Here is a 23,178-nt window from a genome sequence, read left to right as displayed (position 1 = left end):
CCTACAGTATACATTGCCTACAGTGTTATTAACCATATCCGTTGCTGACACCGTTACAGTATAGAATATTAACGCAAAACAACGAGCCGATTCAGGATCTCGGCGTCTTCCTTTGCTTCTTGATATTCCCCGCGCTGCGGCGTTTACATTGTGCGATACACACAGCGATCGGGAATTGACGATTAATCGATGTTGCTCACGGTTTATCATCATTGACACGACGCCGAGCACATCGATTGCCTTTAATTCGGCGCATTTTGGTGGTTGGGTTTTTGTGCACGGCAAGGTTCGTGGTTGGGAAGCTAAACGGGGGTGGGGTGGTGGTGGTGGTGAAAACGATTGGAAAATCTTTTTTTCCCCCCCTCTTCATTTCATTCACCACGGTCACCCTCAACCATCCTGCCTCCCCCTACCCCCCCCCACACACACACAGTGTGTACTGTATATGTAGTACTCTTTTTCTGTTCTGCTACGACGCAGGCGCACACGGCGAGCGTCGCGTGAGAGCCCCTGGCGCATTGAGAGAACGGGGCAGGGAGAGCCGAGGCTGCTGCTGGTGCTGCTGCTGCTCGTGGTGGTACTGATGATGGTGCTGATGATGATGGTGGTGATGACAGCTCAGTGGTAGTGGCATTGCTAGTGGCTCCGTCTTTCTCTCCCGTCGTCTGCGTTTTCACCCCCTCCACCCACAACCCCTTCCCCGCCTCCTCCTCTCTTCCTCCGTCTCCTTAGCGCAGTGCATCGCCTCCCCTTCTTCCCCATCCTCCTCCTCCTTCCTCCCTCCATCCTCCCTCCGCGATGTGCTCCCACCCCCAGCGCCGTCCTCCCCTCGCCGATTAAACCACGCGGGGCCCGAGCGAGGTGGCCACCGCCACCCCCCCACATGGAGAAAAAGGTAACGGGGCGCTGCTGCTGGATGGATGGAGCCAGGATTATTGTGACCATTTCTCTGTTGCTGTATTGCAGTTCAACATATTACATCCTTGCTACACAATGGAAATTCCAGAGGCAGCCACACACGTTGTAGAGTTGCAGGCTGGGTGGTAGTGGTGGTGGTGTTCGCGAAACTCCTCGTTCGTAGCGAATGCGTGGAGTTGAGACTTTGTGCTGCTGCTGCTGTGTGATTATCTAATACACGCCGTGATATGTAATAGTACGCCGTGATATATAATAGTACATCGTGTTATTGCGATTATGCGAGCAATGTTGTTGTTGTTCACGTTGCATCCCCACCGAATCGCACGACGGGTGTAATTTCCGCCCACAAATAACGATACCATTATGTTGCAGTATGTTGTTGTTATTGTTGTTATTTTGGAGGTGCCAGGGGGGGCTGTCGCTACGATTCGTGCCGATTTGGTGGGGATTGGGAGGATGAGGACGGCGGTGACGAGGAGCCACCCGGTGTACAGTGGCCAGTACAGTGGGGGGTGAAGGACGTGGCGAGGGTGACGATGATGATGTCGATGATGATGATGTGAGATGTGTGGCTCCACCAATTCGTGATTAGAGCCCCCCGTTTTGGTGAGCTGTAGCTCCGCTCGCCTTGGCCCCCCACACAATGCCGTCGTGGATTTGGCGACGTGGAATGAAAACGGAAGGCGGCGCTGAACGTGCCACCCCCCCCACAAAAAAATGAAACAATTCACAAATGTGCAATTCGTTTATTTTTGGCTGTTAAATCGTGCAATTAACTTCCTCTAAAAATGGTTTGCTTTTGAGCATGTGTGCAGGGTGGGTGGGTGGTGGTGGGTTTGTGTGGAGGCAGCGGGTTGTGTGACGTGAAGAAGCTTCAACAGCTCATACTTCTGTGACGCAATCACGACCACCCCCCCCTATCAAACTATTTACCACCACGTGTGATTGGCATCAAGTATCGCTTGACGCCACAGGCCACATCAGCTGGGTTTTGTGTGTGTGTGTGGGCTACTATTATAGACCTTGCCATTTGGGTGTGCGGCATTGGTAGGGGATTGCTGTTTTTATATGGGGTGATGGGTTTTTTTGTTTTCCGTCGGAGCATTAATGGGTTGTAATTGCTTGCCTTTGTTGGGTTTATTGTTCATTTAGGTATTGGTGTCGCCAGCTTTTTTTTCACTGTGGTCATTATTACGGAGCTGATTTGTCACCATTTACCATTAATGGCATGCAGTTCAATCCCCCTATTAAGGCCCAGTGTCAACTTGTATTCTGATTGCAAAGACATTCGGTATTTAATACTAGACTTTTAATTTAGATAAGTGTGTCTATGCAGTCTGCACAATCTTTGGTCATACTGTAGTTTGCTGTATTATCGAGTAGATTATTTACAAAGATGACATTTATGACGTAATGATGCTGTCATTGTCGGATTTGAACATTACTTACAGGCATACCATTGCCCTTCATAGTTAACATAGAAGTTGTCAAGTAAGTTGCGACTTATTTTCTACAGCAAAGTATGGAGAACACGTGGATGCACGTGTGGCAGGAAATATGCTTTATCACAATATTGCACTCTCTTTGCATATAACAATATTTGTGTCTGCAGTAAAGTCGGCGACACACTGCATATTTCTAGTCTGAGAATTAGATACTACATTACTGTGCTACAAATGTTTTATATTCGCGATATAACTATTAATGTGGTACATATTTACACAACTTTAAAACAGGTAATGTGAACCATTGTACAAATTGATAGATTTGCAAATTTTGCCATTTCTTTTTCCACAATTGTGCTATCGGTGTCATGTTGATGTTATATCCATGCGACTGATGGCATAATATAGAGCTCTCGCAAAACGGTGTAACCCTTAATGTTAGAGAATGGCCCACAGAAGCAGATACCACCAGAGGAACCTCTGAAGTCTCATGTGACCTCTGGTCCAGAAATTAGAAACAGCACTTTGTCACTCGCCCATAAAATACTGTAATCATATTTGCCAGCTGGAATTTAGCCAAAATAAGTACACAAGCAAATTTAATGTGATCGTTTTTTTCATACAGCCATTGGTGACCGGCTGAGACCATCACCTCTATAATTGAGAACCCATTTTAATCATAGGTGGCTGCCTGGATTGAAACACGGGATCTCAGTAGTGTCAGCTCAGTGCTCTGACCTTTGACCTCTGAGCCACCTGACCATCTCAATGGAAAGCATTTTAAAGTTGCCTCCTTCTGTAATCTGATCAAGTGACCACAAGCAGCCTATCGATTGGACTCATGAGATTGCTAACCCAAGATGATCAAATACCTGAAACTGTATTGAGCATTTATTTTTTTAACATTCTGTTTGCCACATACATTACAATTGGGCTGTTCCACAATTTCAAACATTTATTGTAGATGTGAGTAATCATGAATATAATCAAGTGTAGATGTGAGTAATCATGAATATAATCAAGTGCTGTTTTATTTGGGCAAAGTATATTGTAACTTGTCCACAAAAATGAAGGGAGAAACTTTCATAAAAACACGATGGTATCAGATGGACTGCAACAAACTGATTGATCTATTACACTGGTCAACACACTTTTTCTCGCATAAGGCATTACAACGGTTTTAAGGTAATTTTGGGGTGCTGATTCAAAATCTGGCATCAGTTTTTGTCTATCACATCAGGTTTTTGAGATATCAAATATTGCATTTTCAATAAAACTGCAGAAGAAACATATTAAATAAATGTGGATATCTACATAAAATGATATTATAAACACACTTTCCTAAAAATACAGCACCATATTTTAACACTAAAGCAGCCACTGACTCGCAACAACTTGCAATCATAAGTGACAGTTAATTTCGGGTAAAATCAATGAAAATGGGGTATGCTGCTAGTATAAAAACAGGACCCTGCGGGGTGGGCTGGTAGGAATAATACTTAGTACCGGTACAGGGATATCGACTGGGTATAGAGGAGTTAAAGAAAAAATTACTGTATTCTAGTGTTTAAAGTTTCGCCGTGAGGCGCCGGAAGCGACGGCCATCTTGTTTATTTCACAGATCGCAGGGGGAGTGGGCGGCCATCTTGTCGGACAGGGTCATGCCAAGTGTTTGCAGTAGGGGGCGATGTTGATACACGGACGGACGGACGGATGGACGATATAATCTATTGGTGGTCTGGTCCACTTCGTTCCTACGAGTATGAGATGTGATAGAGCAAATCTGAGATCAGATTTGGAATCAGCACCCTGAAATTAGTCTAAAACAGCTGCAAAAGTCCAGGCCAGAAATGTTTTTATTTTTTGTTGACTAGTGTTATCCACACTGAGATGGTGATGGTGCATTCAATTTCACATATTGCATGTGACAAACCATTTATTTATTCCTAAATATTATTGTATAAAGCTGTAGATAATTTCCTTAAAATTTACATCCAATATGTATTAGATTATTTTAAAATGTTGATTGAGGTTGCCTAATTTGTGGAACTCTGGCCAATTACAGCTTACTTCAGTCAGGTGGCTCATGTTTAATTACATAACTTCATCTTGGCTGATGTTTTTGCAATCATGTGCAATACAAATAGGATTAACACCACGATTTTTAAGGATAATTCCACTAAAATTTGTAATTTCCAGTGGAAACAAGTACAGTATACGGGTTATCTTGTCAAAATATTGATTGTTTTTATGTTCACTGGAACGACTATATAGTCACATGACATTACATATACAGTATAACTGACCAAACAGCCATATGGTATGCATGATTTCTGGTTATGTGCCAAAATTGACATACAATACTGGACTTAGGACAGACATTGTTTATTCCTATTGCTCGTCTATTTAGGTTGTCTGCAGTTTGTTTGCTTAAGCTTGCAAAAGGTTTGTGAGCACGTTCATACACAAATATAAGCTTGGCATTGGTTCATATAATTATTAGCCTTGTAGGGGCTGGAATATGGGCCGGGAAAAGGTGCATTACAGTGTTAAGCAAATAGCATGTGAAAAATGGGTTTGTTTGCATTATAGATTAACTTGACCGTATGTAAAATTCACGTTAAACAGCTAAAATTTGTATTTGCGCTGTGCAACCCCTGTTCTGGCCTCTTTTTTAGATTGGCTTTTGGAAAAACGGTCGTCTGAATTGACCTGGCAGGCAGGAAGTCCTGTCTTGTAATTTTTTTCTAGCCAACTCTGCTAGCCTGATACCAGTTGCATGTTACATGTGGAGTGCTACACTGTTCTGTACCTGCGGTACTAACTCCTAAATAAGCAGTTGTAGCTGCCCACAGCACCAGGGAAGAGCAAATTATAATCGTTTTCATCAAGTGGTGCAAAAGTCAAAATGTAGCTTTGTGAGCTGGTTAAACATGTGGTCGGCTTTCTGCCTTTCACAGGAAAAGTGCACATTATACTCGCCTTGCTCACAAGCAGGACATTGGTGTCATGTCATAACTAGGCGTATTGCACTACATTATGGGGTGGCATGCATATGAATCATCAAAGCCTCCGAATTCATCAATTGTTTGTTAAGAGGCTGTGTTAAGCCCAGGACCGCTCATCAGCGCCCTCTGGTGGACATGCGAGGCGGTTACATTACCCACCCGGTGCAGCGGTTTTTAGGGTTTGCGCACACCTTTGCAACCCCTACAAAGATTTCGCGGACCTTCTACTAGTTGTTTGAAAATTGTACGTTTCCCTTGGTGAGAATGTTATTATTTGTCTTCTTTTCCGCAGACCCCCTGTAGTAGCTTCGCGTACCACCAGGGGTCCGCGTACCACAGGTTTGGAACTGCTGACCTAGAGCCTACACCATTGAATTTGAATCGACAATCTCTTTGTTCTCAGCAGCATGATTTATATTACTATATATAAGTTGTTTGAAAATAAAAGGCCAGTTTATAACCCTCCATGTTTCATTCACACTCTTATGCGAAAAAGTACTTTTTAATGTTTTCTTGGCTGCTGGAAATGCAAATGTGCTGGGGGTAGAGGTTATTTCCTGACAACTGAGCTATAGCTATTGGAAAGGATGTCAACAAAGGAGATGGTAATGTGGCTGTCAGGTCACAATGCTGCTTTAGTTACATTTAAATGCTGCTAAAGCTTCTAGCTTTTGTGTCCTGAATTGTATTTTTGTAGGCAAAGATATAATACAGTGCCTCCAATGCAATGTCTGATGCACTCGGCTTGAAATTCTGAGGGCAGTATTCACATTCTGCCACTGCTGTCTGTAATCCTTTAAATTGGTCAGGAGCCTCGTTTCTGCAATTGGCCTCATGTATGCCTCAATATTAATCTGAAACATTTAGAAATGCTGCACCATTAAACTATATATAAGAAAAAAACAATCTGGAAGCAAGAATACAGCACAGAATAAAAAGTATGCAAACCTCATTGGGCTTAAAAAAACAAATTCCGTTGCATATGACTCGTGTACTCGCACACATTTTCAGCTTTTAACATGTGTTTTTCAAAGTAAAATACCATTTGCGTGGCAACAATGATTTCAGATTATTTTGTCAACGTTTGCAAGAGTACTCATTAACAATCAATAAAACGTGTACGATTTATTTCAATACCGTGAACCGTTAATCTAAGAAGCTGTCGTTTTGCTCAAAAGTGGATTAATAATTCTGCTCAATCAGGTCACTTTTTGTCACTTTTTTTTTGGCAGGCAACTCATCGAAGTGGCTTATAAACTTCAATTCTGTGAAAAAGGTTATAATTGCACGTACGTTTCCCCGTCAACCAAAACCCTTTTCAAAGCGTGCTACACTTCACAATGTTGACATACTGTGCACCGTATGCACACTTGCATTTGAAGTGTTGCCAAGTGCATTGCTGAAGCTGTTTAACCCCAGCGGGGACATACAACTACTAGTACACCTTAATTGGCCATCCGTAGTCAATTCAGGTTGCTGCAGATTTGTTCATATGTATCGTAGTTCAGTGCTTGATTCAGGGTTGCCGTTGTCTGTGTAGCTTTATAATTTACACTGTACCCTTCCAGTTTCTGTAGCTGCCACGTGAGGTCGTTTTCGTATTGACATGTGAAATTCACGGCAATGAAATGGGGCTTTGTAATCCCAGTGATTCTCATTGGCACTTGGGAGCGCTGGGAATTATAAAACCATGTCTGTAAATGTACGCACATTGAGTATTCAAAGCGGCAATGTCATTCTAAAAAGTTAATTTTCACGTATGGCTGATTTCTGATTATTTTTGTTACGAGTCCACTTTATGATCATAGAGCTTATTACGTGCGAGTGAGCAAATTAAAATGCCAGCTGCGTTGTAAGTTTGGGCTTCTGCATAACAGTATTAATAGGGTATGTCAAGGCTGCTCTGGGTTTTCTAAATGCCTCAGCCACTGGTAATAAAGTGTTACATATTAAATAAATAACAAGGCCCACATGCTCGCCAAAATGTATTGAGAAAATTACATTTATATTGCTGAGATGAAATACAGAACTGTGATGTATTTCTATTAGGCATAGCTTTCTTGTCATGAATATGCAGATCTATATTTTTACCGCTACCCCAGCCCTAATACTCTTTCGTTGCTGGCAAGCGCGTAGTGAGTGAAAGCGATGCAATATACTGTACAGTAATTCAAATTAATCCTTTCTCTTTGTGTGTAAAACAGTAGATCTGGGGACGGTGTAGGAGCGGGGCACTTTTAATATCATGATGGCTTTGCATTTGAGATGGAATTCGCTGTGACGTTTTGTGAGCGAGCCCTCAACCCAAGTGTGCGTTGTCTTAACTGTTGCGCACATTTAATAGAAAGTAGATGACTCCGTGGGAACCCAAAATTTTGCCTTTTTGTTATTTTGCTTCAAGTGCGCATCACCCTCCCTGCACGTGCACTTGTGTCGAAGCGCACCCGCGTGCGGGACGCGCTACTGAATGGGAGCACCGCAGCTGTACGCTGCTACATGCACGCACACTAATGTACAGTGTTCGAGACACAGTAATGGGCTGGAAAGAAATGGGAATCTGGTGCAAAATTGCCCTTTTGAGAAGTAATGACGCACAGGTTGCCATAGGAACTAAGTATAAGTAATAATAGGAAGGAGAATCGTACTAAAATGAATGCTAATATAAATGGATAGAAATAGCATTCCGCGGCTCAGCAGGAATATAAGATGTGAAATAAAAATGTGTGCAGTTGGAATCAGATGCATGTGGAATTCCAATGCGGACATTAGAGCCACTGCCATTTGAGGTATAGTGTGTCCATTAAAGTTTCATAAAAATTCTGTCAGCAGTTGTGCTGCTCACCTTAAATTACTATGCCTTCTGGTGCTATGTATGTAACATCTTGCACTAAAATAAAAACGTGCCATTAGTGTTTCGTAAATTATGTAAACTGTAAAAAGTAATAATGTGGTGATAATGAAAAAGTAGTTTCAAAATGGATGAAATGTAATAAAATCTTGACATCCGGCCTGCATAACTCTGCATCTACCCAAATACATTGTGCAGTTTGAGAAATGCATTGTAACTGTCTGAAATTCTAACTTTTGAAACTACTTTTACAAAAAAGCAATTTTCACAAAAACAAATGCAAGCTGCTATGGATCAACCAAGCCTTCTGGCATTTCAGATGTCCCACACATCTGTGTTCACAACACTTCAGAAAAGTATTTGCTGCCTCTGCCACAAACGTAAAGTGGTAAGAATTGCTCATCGTCACGATTGGCAGGATTTTACTGTAAGAATTTCATTTCAGGGCTTTTTTTTTAAGCCAAGTGCAGGTGGCTGGTCCCAGGCGACCACAATTGATGGCCGGGCAATCTATCAATACGGAGAATCCAATTTAAGTCCCAGGCAGAGCCCTGTGGGGTGGCGGCAGCTTTCCATAATGGCTTTGCCGCCATCCCAATTCCCATGGGAGCCTGCCTGCAGAGATTAGGCACATGTACAGTAGGAGCCGATGTAAGCATATGCCTGATGGACTGCGATAGGCAGACTGCAGCTGGGCAGGTGTTAAAGAAGCCACTAATTTGAAAAATAATTGGATAAACGCATTGCTAATTACCATTGGGAATGTAAATTAATTTTGCCAATTCGCACCATGTTTACAGTTGCCATATTACACTGAGGGAAGAGTGAAACACGGGACAGCTGCTTTTTAAAGTGACTGTGTAGCATTGCAGCTTTCCCAGCTAAACAGGAGTTTTTCCATGGAAGTGACAAGATGTAAAAGTTTTTCTTTTGCTTAAAAGTAGTGCAGATTTATATTAATGGGGCTTCTAAAGTAGTTTGGAAAATTATAAAAAATTGCACTTTCTTGATTACAAAACCTCATCACGTAAGTACATGGGTGGCTAGAACAAACTTGGGATAAATCCCACGGAGAGCTTTCGGTTTCATTTATTACCCTCTTTTGGGAAGGGTTTTAGATGCATTGTGATGCTCGGCCCTATTTTTTGTGCAAGCCATTCTTACTGCCTCCCCCAACCCCCCTTTTCTGATGTTTGGATTTGCTCCAAGTCTACAGGCAAACCGATTGGGAGGGATGCATACAGCTTTCATTGACTGTCGACGAACTGACCAATTACCTCCGCTTTAATTCATCCCTCAAAAAAAATCTGCCCTTGTTACCCCCCCACCCAACCCCCATACCCATTAACTTCCCTTTGCATGCTCCGGTAACACACTGCATATTGTGTTGCCATGCTTGCATAAAGAATAGAGAGGTTCAAATAATTTATTCATTCAACTGTCGATGTGTGGCACATTGTCGTCGTGCACAAGAGGCACTTCTCTTGTCTTGGAATTGCTGAATATGTCGGCCGAGTCTGTAGGGCGCAATGGTTTTGTGTTTTGAGTGCCACGCTCAGTTTGTTAGGCGTTTGGTTGCCTGGCTAGTGATGAAGCAGGCACTTAAAATAATTGCATGCCAGCTGTCCCTCTGCTTGGTACTCAGTGATTTGAGGTTTACAAATCCTACAGTGGCTCGGCCACCTGCTCAGGTTACAAGTTATGGGTCAAAATATTGAATAGGCTTTGTGCGCTGTACGGTATCTACAGCGCTATACTGCAGAGCAATTTGAGCCCATGAAGGTACATTGTAATTCGATAGTGAGGCTGAACGAAATGGGATATGGATAACTGCGATGTGACCATCTTCCATTATTTTTAATACTCTAAAGTGTTGGTTTTACCCTGTTGATGAATTTGTTAGATGCTTAGAGCAAACCAAACTTGACATTAAAGCAATTACGGCCCCAACAGCTGTCTTCTCCATTTGCCATCATAAAGGTGCTTGCATTTATGGAATTTTAATTCATTTCTGTGATAAATATAAGTAACGGGTGTCATTTAAAGTATTTTGACAAGTCATATTCATAATCATCTGTTCTCATCTATGGGGGCAGAAAATGGGGGTTTGCATGCACGTTTTATGTCAAGAGGCTTTGGAATGAAAGTCACGCTGTATAGCTGTGCTTGTTTGAATAAGGTGTTTGTTTTGCTTTGCGGCAAAGAGTAGAAATAGTCTGGGCAATTCCATACCTAAGAAATGCAGGAAAAACATGTTGTTGTAGGGAATTTAATATATGAAAAAAACATCTAGAGGTATTTCGCTTGGTTATTTGCAGTGTTAATATGCCAAGCCACACTGAGTGCAGTGCAGCTGTGCATCCCATGTATTTATTGCTTTTTTCCCCTCCGTGTGTGTGTGTGTGTGTTTGCGTGCGTGTGTGCATGTGGTTGGGTGCGTGCGCACGTGCTCAACCTTCACAAGCGGGCGGGGATGCCGGCAGGCAGCCGGCTGGCTCCTCAGGGGACACCTATGGGTCCTCCGTCAGGCCCCCCATACGGAGGGAGTGGGGCGGTGCGCCCGGGCATGCTTCAGTCCGTCATGGAGCCCTCTCGCAAGCGGCCGGCTACTCAGCCGCTCACGCAGCAGCCGGGACAGCAGTCCCAGCAGCAGCAGCAGCAATCGCAGCAGCAGCAGTCTCAGCAGCAGCAGCAACAGGCACAGAGCCGCAGCCGCAGGTAAAGCCTCGATAAATAATTTTACAATGTGATGTGCTCATATCAGTGCTATCGTTATTGTTGTCGTTATGATTATCTTTTTATAAATGTGTTGTTATTCAAGAATAAATGTATTGTGAATGCACCATAGGCACATTCAATTTTTTGAAGTGTTTGGTGTTCTATGTTATGGGTTGATCAATTAGTTTTTTTCCACTGGCGACTCTGCTTTTGCTTTACCTGAAATTAATCCCAATACTATCAAGAAGTGTGTGTGCGTTCTGTTCTCTATAAATATAGCAACTCCATCGCTGCGTGAATGGTGGAACATTTTGATAAAAAATGTTATTCACGTATTGCCGCTGCAATTTGCCTGTGTGCTTCACTTTGGTGGGTCTTTCAAAAAGCGCACAGCAGGTAGAAAATTACTGCGGAGTAGTTTTATGTAATTTCCAGCACAAAATTGGAGCAGGTTTACCCGAAAAATGTGTCTTTTGCAGGTTTTTTTTACTCTGATGCAGCTTCGCCAGCCCAAGAAGCTAAAGCTCATTATTTTTGTCTCTGCAGTGCGTGACTAGCTACATTTCTTTGCTGTATAAAGGAAGATTGTTGCAGGGGGGCGAGGGGGGAGGGTTTTGGGCAGAGGGGTGGGGCAATGGGTGGGGAGAAGCAGAATTGCACAAAATGTGTCGGCTAAAATTTAGCAGATGGATGGCTCGTGTCTGCTCTGCGGTTGCCGTGGTGACTGATATTTTCCTCCCTGTTCCCACCGTTTGTTTTTTTCTTTTTTCTCAGCACCAAGAAGAAAAAGATGGCTGATAAGATTCTGCCGCAGAGGGTAAGGTCGGCTTTTCCCACCTACTGTACACCCCACCACCTCCATTTTCTTTACGACTCACTATAAATATACTCGCCCCCTATTCATAACGAGAGCCTGTCCAGCTCCCGAATGGCAGCACAAACAGTGGTCCCTTTTGCTCTGTGGCATTCTGAGTTTATTTCTACATTCCTCAAGAAGATGTCCTTTTTGGAACCTGGCCGCTCATGTCTGAGGCTCAAGAAAAAAGAAAAGAAACCTTAAATAACAATACGTAATATTCTGAAACTCTGAAATGTTCAGAACGTGGTTTACTGAAGCAAAGCTCCCGTAACCTTTATATCCAGAGGTGTTTTCACAGTTCATGTGAAATAAACACATTTTTACATGCAAAAAAACCCCAAATATTTTCCGTATTTTTATCGGTGATGGAAAATTACAAAGGTAAAACTAAATGCGCACTTGTAAATATTAAATAAGATTTTCAACTGCACAATTATTTTACGGGTGCAATACAGCAAAGATTACTTTTTGGTTTTAAGGGCATTTCACAAAATTTAAATAAACACCTCTACAGCCTTGGAGTTAAAGTGCATTGATTATGCAAATCGTCTGCGTAATCTGAGCTCAGAAGCTGCACTTCACAGAGCCTGAAATCCTCCGGCCACGGGAAGAGGGGTGGGTTGGATGGATGGGAAGGGGAGGAAAAGGAAAAAAATTGCCAGCTTCTTAAGGACCAGAAAATTCTCAGGCTGTCGGCGATGCGGCTGGGACCGGTGCTGCAGTTCATCACATTGTCGGCACGATTACACGCAGACCGAGATGAAGGCGACTGGGGCAGCCGAGTGTTACAATCTTATAAGCACGGGTTGGGTTGGCTTTGGCTTGTGGTGAGGAGCTGTGGGGGGGGGGGAAGGGTGGGTAACTAGCTGGGATGAGATCGTGACTTGGGAAAAATGAAATTCTCCACCATCCAAAGAGACTTAACGTTGCTGATTGCTGCAGTGAAAAGCAAGCCAGTGAAATGCGTATCCGATTAAAGGAGTGTGGTGACAGGGGATGGTCCCTCGGATTTGGTTATTCCAGAGGAGCTGTCCACAGAGCTGTTGAATAAATAAAACCTTTTTTCTTTGTGGGTTTTTCAGTATGAGCATGCATGGCAGCAGTGTCTGCAGACGATTTCAGTTCTGAGAAAGAGGAACAAAAGATGTTTTTTGCACACTGTGTGGTCCGTGCGCTGAGAAAGTAGATATCTTTACATTCCTGAGCTCTGCTTTTCCCTTTAAAATTCATTATTCAATCCCTCTTCTTCTGCTACTATTCAAGTTAATTCGATACACGTTATAAAAGATTTCTGAGCTTTTCAATAGAGAGAGCCCTTGGAATAATAACTGGAATGTTTTCCCGTGCGCCCCTCAACTCTTGTGCAATCATGGGAGCTCAATGAGCTTCATTCATCCAAAAGTTTGTTAAGGATTTGCCCCGTGCACCTTATTTCTGTAGCCGCTTACTTAAAATAACAGGTTGAGAATACAGATTAATTCACATAGCTGACAACACCTGGAGGTCTGTGTAGAAAAAAGGATATATATATAAAATATAATTAAAATGTATCTAAACAAGAAATGTTTTTATACAAACTCGGCATGGAATATAATAGTTAAAATATTTAATTTGCTCGTATGAAAAGCAAGATGGTAATTGGAAGCCCTCTTCATAAATAACCAAATGTCTTGCACTTAACAAACGCGGTTCTCTTTGCTGACCATTTTGTGAGACGACCTCAAGCAGATACGTACAACGTATTGATAACTTATATTGTAGACATTTTCAAGATATTACCAGACTAATTAATAAGATATGCATTTAGCGCGACAGATGTTTTCATCGGCGAGCCCGGTTGAGTGTGTGGGCGGGCATGTGCGCTTCCACATCCAGGTGCGGGAGCTTGTTCCCGAGTCGCAGGCTTACATGGACCTGCTGGCTTTTGAGCGCAAGCTGGACCAGACCATCATGCGCAAACGTCTGGACATCCAGGAAGCTCTCAAGAGGCCAATGAAGGTGTTGCCTTGGCTATGAAATTGCCCATGCTTCTTGCTTTTTATTATCGTGCTGCTTGCTATGTAAAATGGAATTACGAATTTTTATATTTCATAACACGTTTGTATACAAAGTAAAAAACAATGCAATTGTTTAAGGTCCAAAAGTTTCATATTGTGTTCTTAATCCTATCAGCTTTAAACAAAATGCAGAATTGTTATTTTTGAAAAGTTGCACAAAGTCCTGCTGTCCTTACAGACTGTTTTATACTGAGTGAAATTGCTCCACGAATACAAAAGTGTCGTTGTGATTGGCGTGGAAAGTCGTGCGGCACTGGTGGATGCTTTCACCTCAACGCGGTGCTTTGAAAGGTGTAGAAATAGAGCGCGGCTGCGGGTGCCATATGCGGCAGATGCGGGCGGCTGCGCAAGATGGGCGGGCACGTTTGTTGTTGTTTATCCGGGTGGGTGTATAAAGGGAGATGCGCAGTCCCACTGGCAGATGTATGATGGAGCTGCCATCCATCTCCCTGACAGCTCGCACCGCCGCGTCGTGGCCCACTGGCGCTAGTGTGCGCACGCTCGCTCGCCTTCCCACTCATGCGCTTCGTCACATACGGGCGCCCCCTCCCCCATCTCCCTCACCGCCCCACCGCCGCCTGCACTATTCTCCCTGCCTATAAGGAGATTTTATAAAACGGTCCCCGTTGTCTGGCAGCTGAGCGGCAAATTAAATTTTCAACAAAAAAACGGCACTAGAGTGTGAGGTCCTTAACCCATTCTTTATCCGGTCGAAATTTGTAGACTCTGGAAATTTTATATTTATATTGCAATGAATTTAGGTTTCTCTTCAGGTCTGAGGGCTAATGTATTTTGACTTTATTAAATCCTAAAACGTTATTACCCACACTCAATTCCTATTAATTTTTCAGATTTTTAAATATAAATTGTAAACGCTTTTCCCTATGTGTGCCTTGTATTTAAAATTGTTATAATTAAAAAGAATTGGGATTCAGAAAATGCTCAAGTTTGCTCGTGAAAATAAATGCATTTCTGAAATAACTTTTTTTCTCACGTATGTTTTCCAGCTTTGTTGGCAGCATGTCTATAATTTTAATCTATCTCGTTGTAGCCTATTCTCTAATAGCAATTCTTAGGTGGGCACTGGTGATAATAACTTCTATTCAGATGCAGTCACAGGGTGATCTGTGGCACTGCTTCCTTGTGGCCAGGATATCGGTTTAAATTTTCACTTTTGAAAATAATTTTAAACCGTATAAATTAAGGGAGATAACATTGCATAAACGAGTTGAGCCACTGAACCAAGCAATAATTCCTAATTACATGAGCAATTTAAAAGAGGAATGTGTGTAATGTTGAGTTTGCTCACCTGCTGAGTGTTCCAGGATTTCCTTTCTGATGCAAACTAGTGGGGAAGGTTTCTGCTACAGCAAAAGGTGAGACTAAAACAAGAGAGGGGTGATGATTCTGACGTGTGTATTGTGCTGGCAGCAAAAGCGCAAGCTGCGGGTTTTCATCTCGAACACGTTCAACCCAGCCAAGCCAGATGCAGACGATGAAGAAGGAAGTGTGGCGTCATGGGAACTACGTGTGGAAGGACGACTGCTGGATGATGTGAGGGTTATTGCTTATAGTAGTAGGTTTTTACCCCTTTAAACTGGTACAAAACTGATACTCTTATACAAGGCATCATGATGCCTTGTATAAAGGTGTCAGTTTTGTACCAGTTTAAAGGGTAAAAACCTACTATTATATTTTGCCACTGGTAAAGAAGGTCTCATAGTGGTTATTGCTTGTGTTTCATTAAAAATGGAACTATATGAGACAAACTTTATGAAATTTCTAAGACCAATTGTTGCATATTTATAATATTTGTCACGATAATGTTTGTTGTAAACATGCCAACAAGCAGAAGAACACACTGGAAAAATGCAATAAGAATTTAAATACATTACTGCAATTCATATTGCATCATTGTGCCTCAAGCTCTGTGCTGATTTAATAATACACTTTATATTGCTTGAGAATTGTAAAATGTGTCATGCATTCATTGCATTGTGTTGCATATTTCTGCTGTCAGCCTGCCTCTTCCAAGTTTGATGCCAACAAGCAGAAGAGAAAATTCTCATCTTTCTTCAAGAGTCTAGTTATTGAGCTAGACAAAGACCTTTATGGACCTGACAACCATCTGGTGGAGGTAAACATTTTCTGTAGTGTGATGGGACATGACACCTACTGAATCGAACCATTTCACCACACAGCACCTGTCTGTTACAAATGCCTTTCTCTTGTTCGAAATAGCATTCTGTATATTACCATTGTGCCATGCAATTACGTGGGTGCTTCAGCCAGCTGCACACATGATTGCAAAAATGTTCTTTTCAGACATGTTTTTCATCCATGCTTTTACTGGGAAGATGATGCATTTATTCATTCCATTTGTACTGCCGTGTGGTTTGGTGCCATCGCGGCATCTCTGAAGGATGATACAGCTAGAATGAACATCTTGGATTAGTTTCTCGTATGAGGAACTGAAGTTAATTGTTTAGAAAATTATTTGGTGATACTGCATTGGAAGTGATGCACATCGTTGCCTTGAAAAGGAAGAATCTATAATTGGCAATGTTTGGGAAAATAACCCTTCATAGCGTGAAGAATGACCATTTCCCAAATGGTATATTTTAATATTTTTGTATATATTTAATAATACGTTTTAACTTTTTAATGTAGTATTATTGACGAATGCGAGTTAGGTAAATTATTAGATTGTCAGGAACATTAATAGGCAGAGCATTCCCAAGATATATAACACTGCACAACATAATATTGTTTTTTGGGTTAGATCGCATACATCTAAATGTGTCGTTAAACCCGCCTCCACCCGACACAGCCAATTAGTAAGGTTTGTCACGTAAACAGAATATGCCAATTCGTTATTAGTACAGCACACTGGTGTGTTGGAGAGCAAATCCACAATTTACAATCGGAGTATAAAATTTCGCCAGCAATTACAACTAGCATCATCAGGGGGACAGCCAGATTTGTGGAGAAATCCTCCTGTTTTGTTCCTTAAATAGAGGGTTAGATGTGAGGACGTCACTTGTGAGCCTTTCACGTGCGAATGGGGGGGGTTTAATGAGTGCATATAAAGTACAATGGGTATCTATTTCCGGTTGGGTTATTCATATGGTAATCTACGTACATTATGCATGCATATTGCTCTTGTACCTCCTGTCGTTTGAGTGCATTAAAATAGCAGTACCTGTAGTTCTGTACAGGTAATCCCCATTGATGTATGGTGAGCTGTATAGGCATGCATTTACACAATGTATTATTTTATTATTTGCTTCCAAGCAGCACTAAGCCTGTAGCTATCCAAACGTTACAATTTGTATTTCTCTCAATTTCGATAGGTTATCTTAGTCTTGGCCAGTAGTAATTAATTGAGTGTACTTTTTGGCACGTGTGTTCTGTCACTGCCGAAAGTTGTATTTGGGAGTGTTTAATATTTCTTTAGTGTTCTTTCAGTCTGTGCTGATTATTCGTCCTGTCTGCCCAACATAGCATTTGCCACAAGTGCAATTAATCCGGTGCACACCTGTTGATAGCTTCGGTAATACATCTTTAGTACCAGATATTAGTTTCAGTATTTTATGTACTGTGCAAATCTGACTCGGATGTTTTGTTTTTCCAAACATCTGGCTAGTTTATCAGTTACTCCTGCAATGTACGGTATTTTAATAGTTTTAATGACTTGGTCAGTTTCAACTCTGTTATTTGATTTGGTTTTGGCATTTAGTGCCCTGTTGGTTTGTGCACCATTGTAACCGTTCAATTGCAGCGCTGCTTTAACATGTTTCATTTAACTTCTCAGACTATCACCATCTGACACTTTCTTAGCTTGATGTAGGAGTGTCTTGATGAGAGAGGATTTCTGTGGGGGGTGATCGTGTGACTGCACAACAGCCTGCACATTTGCAACCTGTATACCCATTGTGTTATTGTAATTTAATATATAATTTAGTATGTTATTAATAGCAGATTTAGTAAAATACCAGTCAACTGACAGCAGAATAACTGTTTGTGGTGCAGTGACTTCCTGTTTTTATATACCAAATGGTCTTTCATTGCACAAGATTTCTGCAGCAGCAATCGTTGTTATTGCAGCAACAGTGGTGGTAGTAGTAATGGTGATAGTTTTGCATAACTCTTTTAAAAACACACTGCATCTTACTGCCAAAGCCTCCACAATACTCCTGCTATTGATGTTTCCCTACAGGCCGAATAATGCACAGATCTTGCGTGAAAAAAGCATTAAAATCAGACGTGCACACACTGCGTTTTATAATAGGAATTATTGTGATGCAAGCAGTTGAAAAGGCACTATTGGCAGACTAATGCACCTGGCCTGCCAAAAGGGGCGATGATTGCGATGTGTAATTGTAAAAAAAAATTCGGACCATGATTCCAGCACACAATGGTCTACTCATTCCAAATGATGCCAGGAGATTTTTAACTTCAATTCTGAACCAGAAAGCACATTTTATAGTCCGTACACTCGCAGTAATAACTAGGGCGGCCTGCTGGATTCAAGCAGTGGACCTCTGCAACAAGTGCATTCACAGTACTTGCAGTCTTGGGTACACATTCAGTTTGGGCATAGACATATGCTGAAAACTAAATTGTAATTTCCAGCAGATATGAATGGTTTGTGGTGGGAGATGTATGATTCTTTAACTGTTCCTCTGCTCCAGTGGCACCGCACATCCTCCACCCAGGAGACAGACGGATTCCAGGTGAAGCGTCCAGGTGACGTCAACGTTCGTTGCAAAGTGCTTCTCATGCTGGATTATCAGGTATGGCCAGAAGTCCGATTGTAACATTGAGAGGTTGATCCTTCTCCTCTGCTACCGTTGATTATGATTCTCATATATTGGTCCATGCTGATTTCCCTCCCCACATTTTAAGTTCAGACAAGTCCTCTCTGCTGTTGAATGGTTACATAATGGCATTTGTAATTTCTCCCACCCTTTGCCCCCCCCACCCCCCACCCACTTCCTTCTCCTGGTAGCATAAGAGATGTTGCATCAATCTCTAAATATGCATTTCAGTACAATTCACCATCTGCGTGGGATTATGGTGGTTGAGATTGGATTTTGTGAAGTGCCATACCACTACTCAGTCTTCCCAACCTGCGTTTTTCGTTTTTTTCCCTTAATATTTTTACTTAATATTATTTTTCATTGGCTTTTGAGACGTTGACCCTGTATGGCATCTGAAGATGCATTTGTAGCATTTTGAAACTGTATAAGTAACATTTTTATGTCAGTGATGACTACTTAAAATCACAATCAACGGTGTTGAACTGCCTCCAAGTTGGATACTGTTTGTGGAGATGGTTGCTGGTAAATATAGGTTGAATGCAAATGCAAACCTTTTATGTTGTCTTGAACAGTTAGTGTGTGGCACTTAAAAGCAAGCTAAAAGTGCATGTCACAAAGGGTGCAACATTGTACCAATACTGTTCTGATTTTGTGAAAAAGTCTCGTCATTTCTTAATGTAATCCATTCCGAATGTTTTTTCAGTGTATTGCAAATTCACTTTGCTTGTCTCCACCGCCGTGTCCCACAGCCCCCACAGTTTAAGCTGAACTCGCACCTGGCTCGCTTGCTGGGCATCCACACGCAGACTCGGCCCGCCATCATCCAGGCACTGTGGCAGTATATTAAGACACATCGCCTGCAGGACTCTCATGAGCGCGAGTACATCAACTGTGACTCCTACTTCCAGCAGGTCTGCCACCGCGAACCCCAGTGGTGCCCATCTCACCACATGCTGCATCAATAATGTCCACTGCCACATGATAAATAACATTACAAAGTGGTGTGCATTTACTTGCAGGTGGAAATTGTATTCTTTGGATATTTCGGTAAAGTCGCGTAGATAGGTTCAAAGAAAATAACAAAAAAAACTACGTTTCAATCGCAACGCAAGCGGTCGTCATCAGGCTGAAAAAAGAGAGGAAAGCTGCTGAGGCAGGCTGTTTTAAAGGTTTTAAATGGGTGTAGCCCAAGGCTCATTAACGAAGTGGGCGGGGCTGTTGATGTTAATGCGAGAAATTAGCATGTTAATGTTAGATCGGAAGGCGACCTCCACGTTGAGTGCGCGGAGGTGTCTATGTTAATGTGAGATAAGTGAGCATGTTAATGGGGGATCAGAGGACGATGGCTGGGTGTAAATCGTAAGTTGAATTAACTTGTTTCTAAAAAATTGTACACTGCCCAGATTTTTGACTGTCCGAGAATGAAATTCTCTGAGATTCCTCAACGGCTTCATGGACTCCTGATGCCTCCAGATCCCATTGTCATCAACCACACAATCAGGTAGTGCGCGGGTCAGGTCCCGAACTTACTATCAGTAGGTTTACTGCATTTACATTTATGTAACAATCAAGTCGATTCTAAATGTATGATGCGATATTGTCAGCAGTGTTGACCCGAATGACCAGAAGAAGACAGCATGTTATGACGTGGATGTGGAGGTGGATGACATGCTGAAGGCTCAGATGAACTCATTTTTGCTGTCGACAGCAAGCCAGCAGGAGATCGCCGCCCTTGATAACAAGGTATCAACCAACTGCACTTGTCCAATTTGGACGTGCCTAGCCACTTTGCAGATTAGTATGGCTTTGTCATAATGAATCCATAAGTATTGTTTCATTTCCATATTTTAGCACCAGTTTTGTATCAGTCAAAATAAAGTCATGTTTTAATGTGGATTTTACTGAAATTAATGGAGCAGTTTACATTGTACTATTGAAATAGCATGTTTTTCTAATTGGCATATTTTCACTTTCCACGCATTGCCTAAAGTCTCAATAAATGTATTTTTTAATGAAAAAGCAGCCATTGAAAATTGCAGAATCACAATAATGAATCCTTTGTTCCAGACAAGATCAACCGACGTGTGTACGGGCCTGCTCATGTGTTGCTTCTGCAGATCCACGAGACAATTGAAACGATCAATCAGCTCAAGATCCATCGCGAGTTCATGCTTGGCTTCGCACAAGACCCACAGGGTTTCATCAACGACTGGCTGCAGTCACAGAGCCGCGACCTCAAAGTAGGGAGCCCTCTTGGCTCACATGAAACACGGTTCACAATAAAACAGGATTAACAGTGCACCTGCTGTAGTATTGATTGTATCCAAGTGTTCCTTTTTAAAAGGATTAACATTGCTACAAAAGTATTATTAATATTGCATTTCTTCTACTTTGTGAAAATTCCATATTTCATAATAATGTAGAACAATAAAATGCAAATGTACAAGGGTATTTTCAGAAGCAGCAGGCTGTGCCTCCCATCTGTTGGAGTGCTGATTCTGTCTGCTTGCGCATTGCAATTTAACTTCCTGTTTTATATTCCTCCTGCAGACTATGACAGATGTTGTGGGGAACCCTGAGGAGGAACGGCGTGCTGAGTTTTACTTTCAGCCGTGGTCGCAGGAGGCTGTCTGTCGCTACTTCTATTCCAAGGTTGAACATGATTCTGCCTACAGTGAAATTCACTTTCAATTCAGCTTGCCTGTTTAATAATTTAAATCAATGCTGTTATTGACAAGGCAATATAAGATGCCTTCTCATCACTTTAATCATAATCACCAGCAGCTTGATCCCTTAAAGGCAACCTACAGCCAACAATCTTCATGAATTTAATTGTATTTAAACAGATACTGCTTCAGAGAGCTGTCCTGCATGATGTTACCTTAAAATATAGTTACATGGCCAGTCCAGTAAATGTGGTCCAAACATGTCAGTGTATGTATCTGGGTTGAACTCTTCTTCCTTGATGACAGAGGCAGATCAAATAAACCTAACCCACAATCACTCATTTGTGAATAAGTAAATATGCGTTTGTTATTTAAATCTCCCATCATGGTAATGGAATATAAACAATGTAATTTAGCAAAAAGTATTTCCCCAAATATCCAACCTTATTGAATGACTTTCTGCATGTCTGCAGCATTTTTTCATCTCATTGAAAACATCAGGCTGTATCAATGTTCCAAGTTTATTTCCTTGCCATGAATAGTATACCTAATCATAAGAAGCCATTTTAATAGCCTTCAGTGGCTATTATTTGTTCATTTATAATTTTGTAATGTGAAAATATACGATTCCAGATCTTGCTTAACCCAAAGCATGTGAGTAAACCGGTTGTCTTTTAAATAACAATGGTGAAATGATTCACACTATTATAAAAACCCTCTTGAGGTCAGGTGCATATTTCATGTTATCCTTGGATTGGCTGACATTAGTCACATGAAATGTTTCAATTTTACGTTTAATAGTCTGCACAGCATGACATGCTGCATTATATTGTTTGTGGAATGGTGTTAATTCGTGATTAAGTTATCAGTAGTCTATGGTGTCGCTGTTTAAATGGCAGACAATACAATGTAAACTGCTGCATTCATGCTACTAGACATTGCTGCTAAATATTTCCTGGAAATGGGGAGCCAAAACCATCCTTAACCCCCTCTCGCCCAAATTGTTCTTCACTTAAAACATTAACCGCTCATTTAATTTTGTGCAGTCTTGCGGCAAACAGCATTTTCACAACTTCAAAGGTTTACAGATATTCATAAGGGTTAATGATTTATAACATATAGACTAACATTACGCTCAATCTCATTGGTCCAAGTATTCATAATAATTGCCATTAACACTTGGAAGTATTTGTAACTGGCAGCACATTTATTCACGAATACACGAGTTGGAACCATGATGCAAGATCATATACAATGTACTTGAATGTCCTTAGGTGCACGATTTGTTGCTTGCATGTGTTGTACTTATAGGTGCAGCAGCGCAGACAGGAGCTGGAACAAGCCCTTGGCATCCGTAACACCTAACTGCATCAAGTTTGGCCAGCCACAGCCATTCCCTGCACAGTATTCGCCCAATGCACATGCGTGTATGCCCACACGTGGTTAAAAACCAAACTGCTTATTACATTTAAAACGTGAAACCTAGTATTAATATTGAGCCTCCCAAGCAAAGCTTCGGGATGATTTTTTTTCACTCTTAAAAAAAAGTGTTAATGTGATTTATTTTAATATAGTAATTATTAACAGCATCCGTGTAGTGTATCTGCTTGAAAACATGCACTGCTTTAACTGCCGTAAAGTTTGTACTGCTTTATAACATTTGTATTGTGTAGCCTCTGTGAGCTTTTTGCAAGCCATTTGCAATATCTTTATAATAGCGCATCTATGTTGAATCAGTGTTTTTTATCTGACGTTAAGGGACCAAGGCACAATATTTGTGGTGCACTTTGAATGCCGATAAACTGATGGAAATAAAGCTTTTTTTTAATGTCCACA

The 23,178-nt window shown here is 41.6% G+C and overlaps 1 protein-coding gene across 4 annotated transcripts; it reads left to right on the top strand.

The window, feature by feature from the left end:
* Positions 1 to 422: 422 nt before the first annotated feature.
* LOC144942209 (SWI/SNF-related matrix-associated actin-dependent regulator of chromatin subfamily D member 1-like) lies at positions 423 to 23,174 on the top strand. Of its 4 annotated transcripts, none has more exons than XM_078868982.1 (13): positions 423 to 577; positions 10,684 to 10,937; positions 11,712 to 11,754; positions 13,672 to 13,794; positions 15,285 to 15,407; positions 15,874 to 15,990; positions 18,548 to 18,649; positions 19,426 to 19,587; positions 20,080 to 20,177; positions 20,281 to 20,419; positions 20,794 to 20,916; positions 21,227 to 21,328; positions 22,654 to 23,174. In XM_078868982.1, the coding sequence occupies exons 2-13, from the start codon at positions 10,693 to 10,695 to the stop codon at positions 22,705 to 22,707; spliced, it is 1,431 nt and encodes a 476-aa protein (XP_078725108.1). In that variant the 5' UTR covers positions 423 to 577; positions 10,684 to 10,692; the 3' UTR covers positions 22,708 to 23,174. The 4 variants fall into 4 exon arrangements, with proteins under 4 accessions (XP_078725108.1, XP_078725098.1, XP_078725094.1 ...); XM_078868972.1 differs by having other exon boundaries at positions 423 to 895; positions 20,284 to 20,419; XM_078868968.1 differs by having other exon boundaries at positions 423 to 895.
* The last annotated feature ends 4 nt before the right edge of the window (positions 23,175 to 23,178 follow it).

This window comes from Lampetra fluviatilis, chromosome 2 (assembly GCF_964198595.1).
Source record: "Lampetra fluviatilis chromosome 2, kcLamFluv1.1, whole genome shotgun sequence".
NCBI classification, from domain to species: Eukaryota; Metazoa; Chordata; class Hyperoartia; order Petromyzontiformes; family Petromyzontidae; genus Lampetra; species Lampetra fluviatilis.
Note: the sequence above shows the minus strand (reverse complement) of the source record. Positions and strands in the feature narration are given on the sequence as shown.

Coding starts and splice junctions, on each gene's coding strand:
- LOC144942209 (XM_078868968.1), top strand. Junction 15,408..15,873: donor AAGGACGACTGCTGGATGAT/GTGAGGGTTATT, acceptor TTCTGCTGTCAG/CCTGCCTCTTCCAAGTTTGA. Junction 20,917..21,226: donor CACAGAGCCGCGACCTCAAA/GTAGGGAGCCCT, acceptor TTCCTCCTGCAG/ACTATGACAGATGTTGTGGG.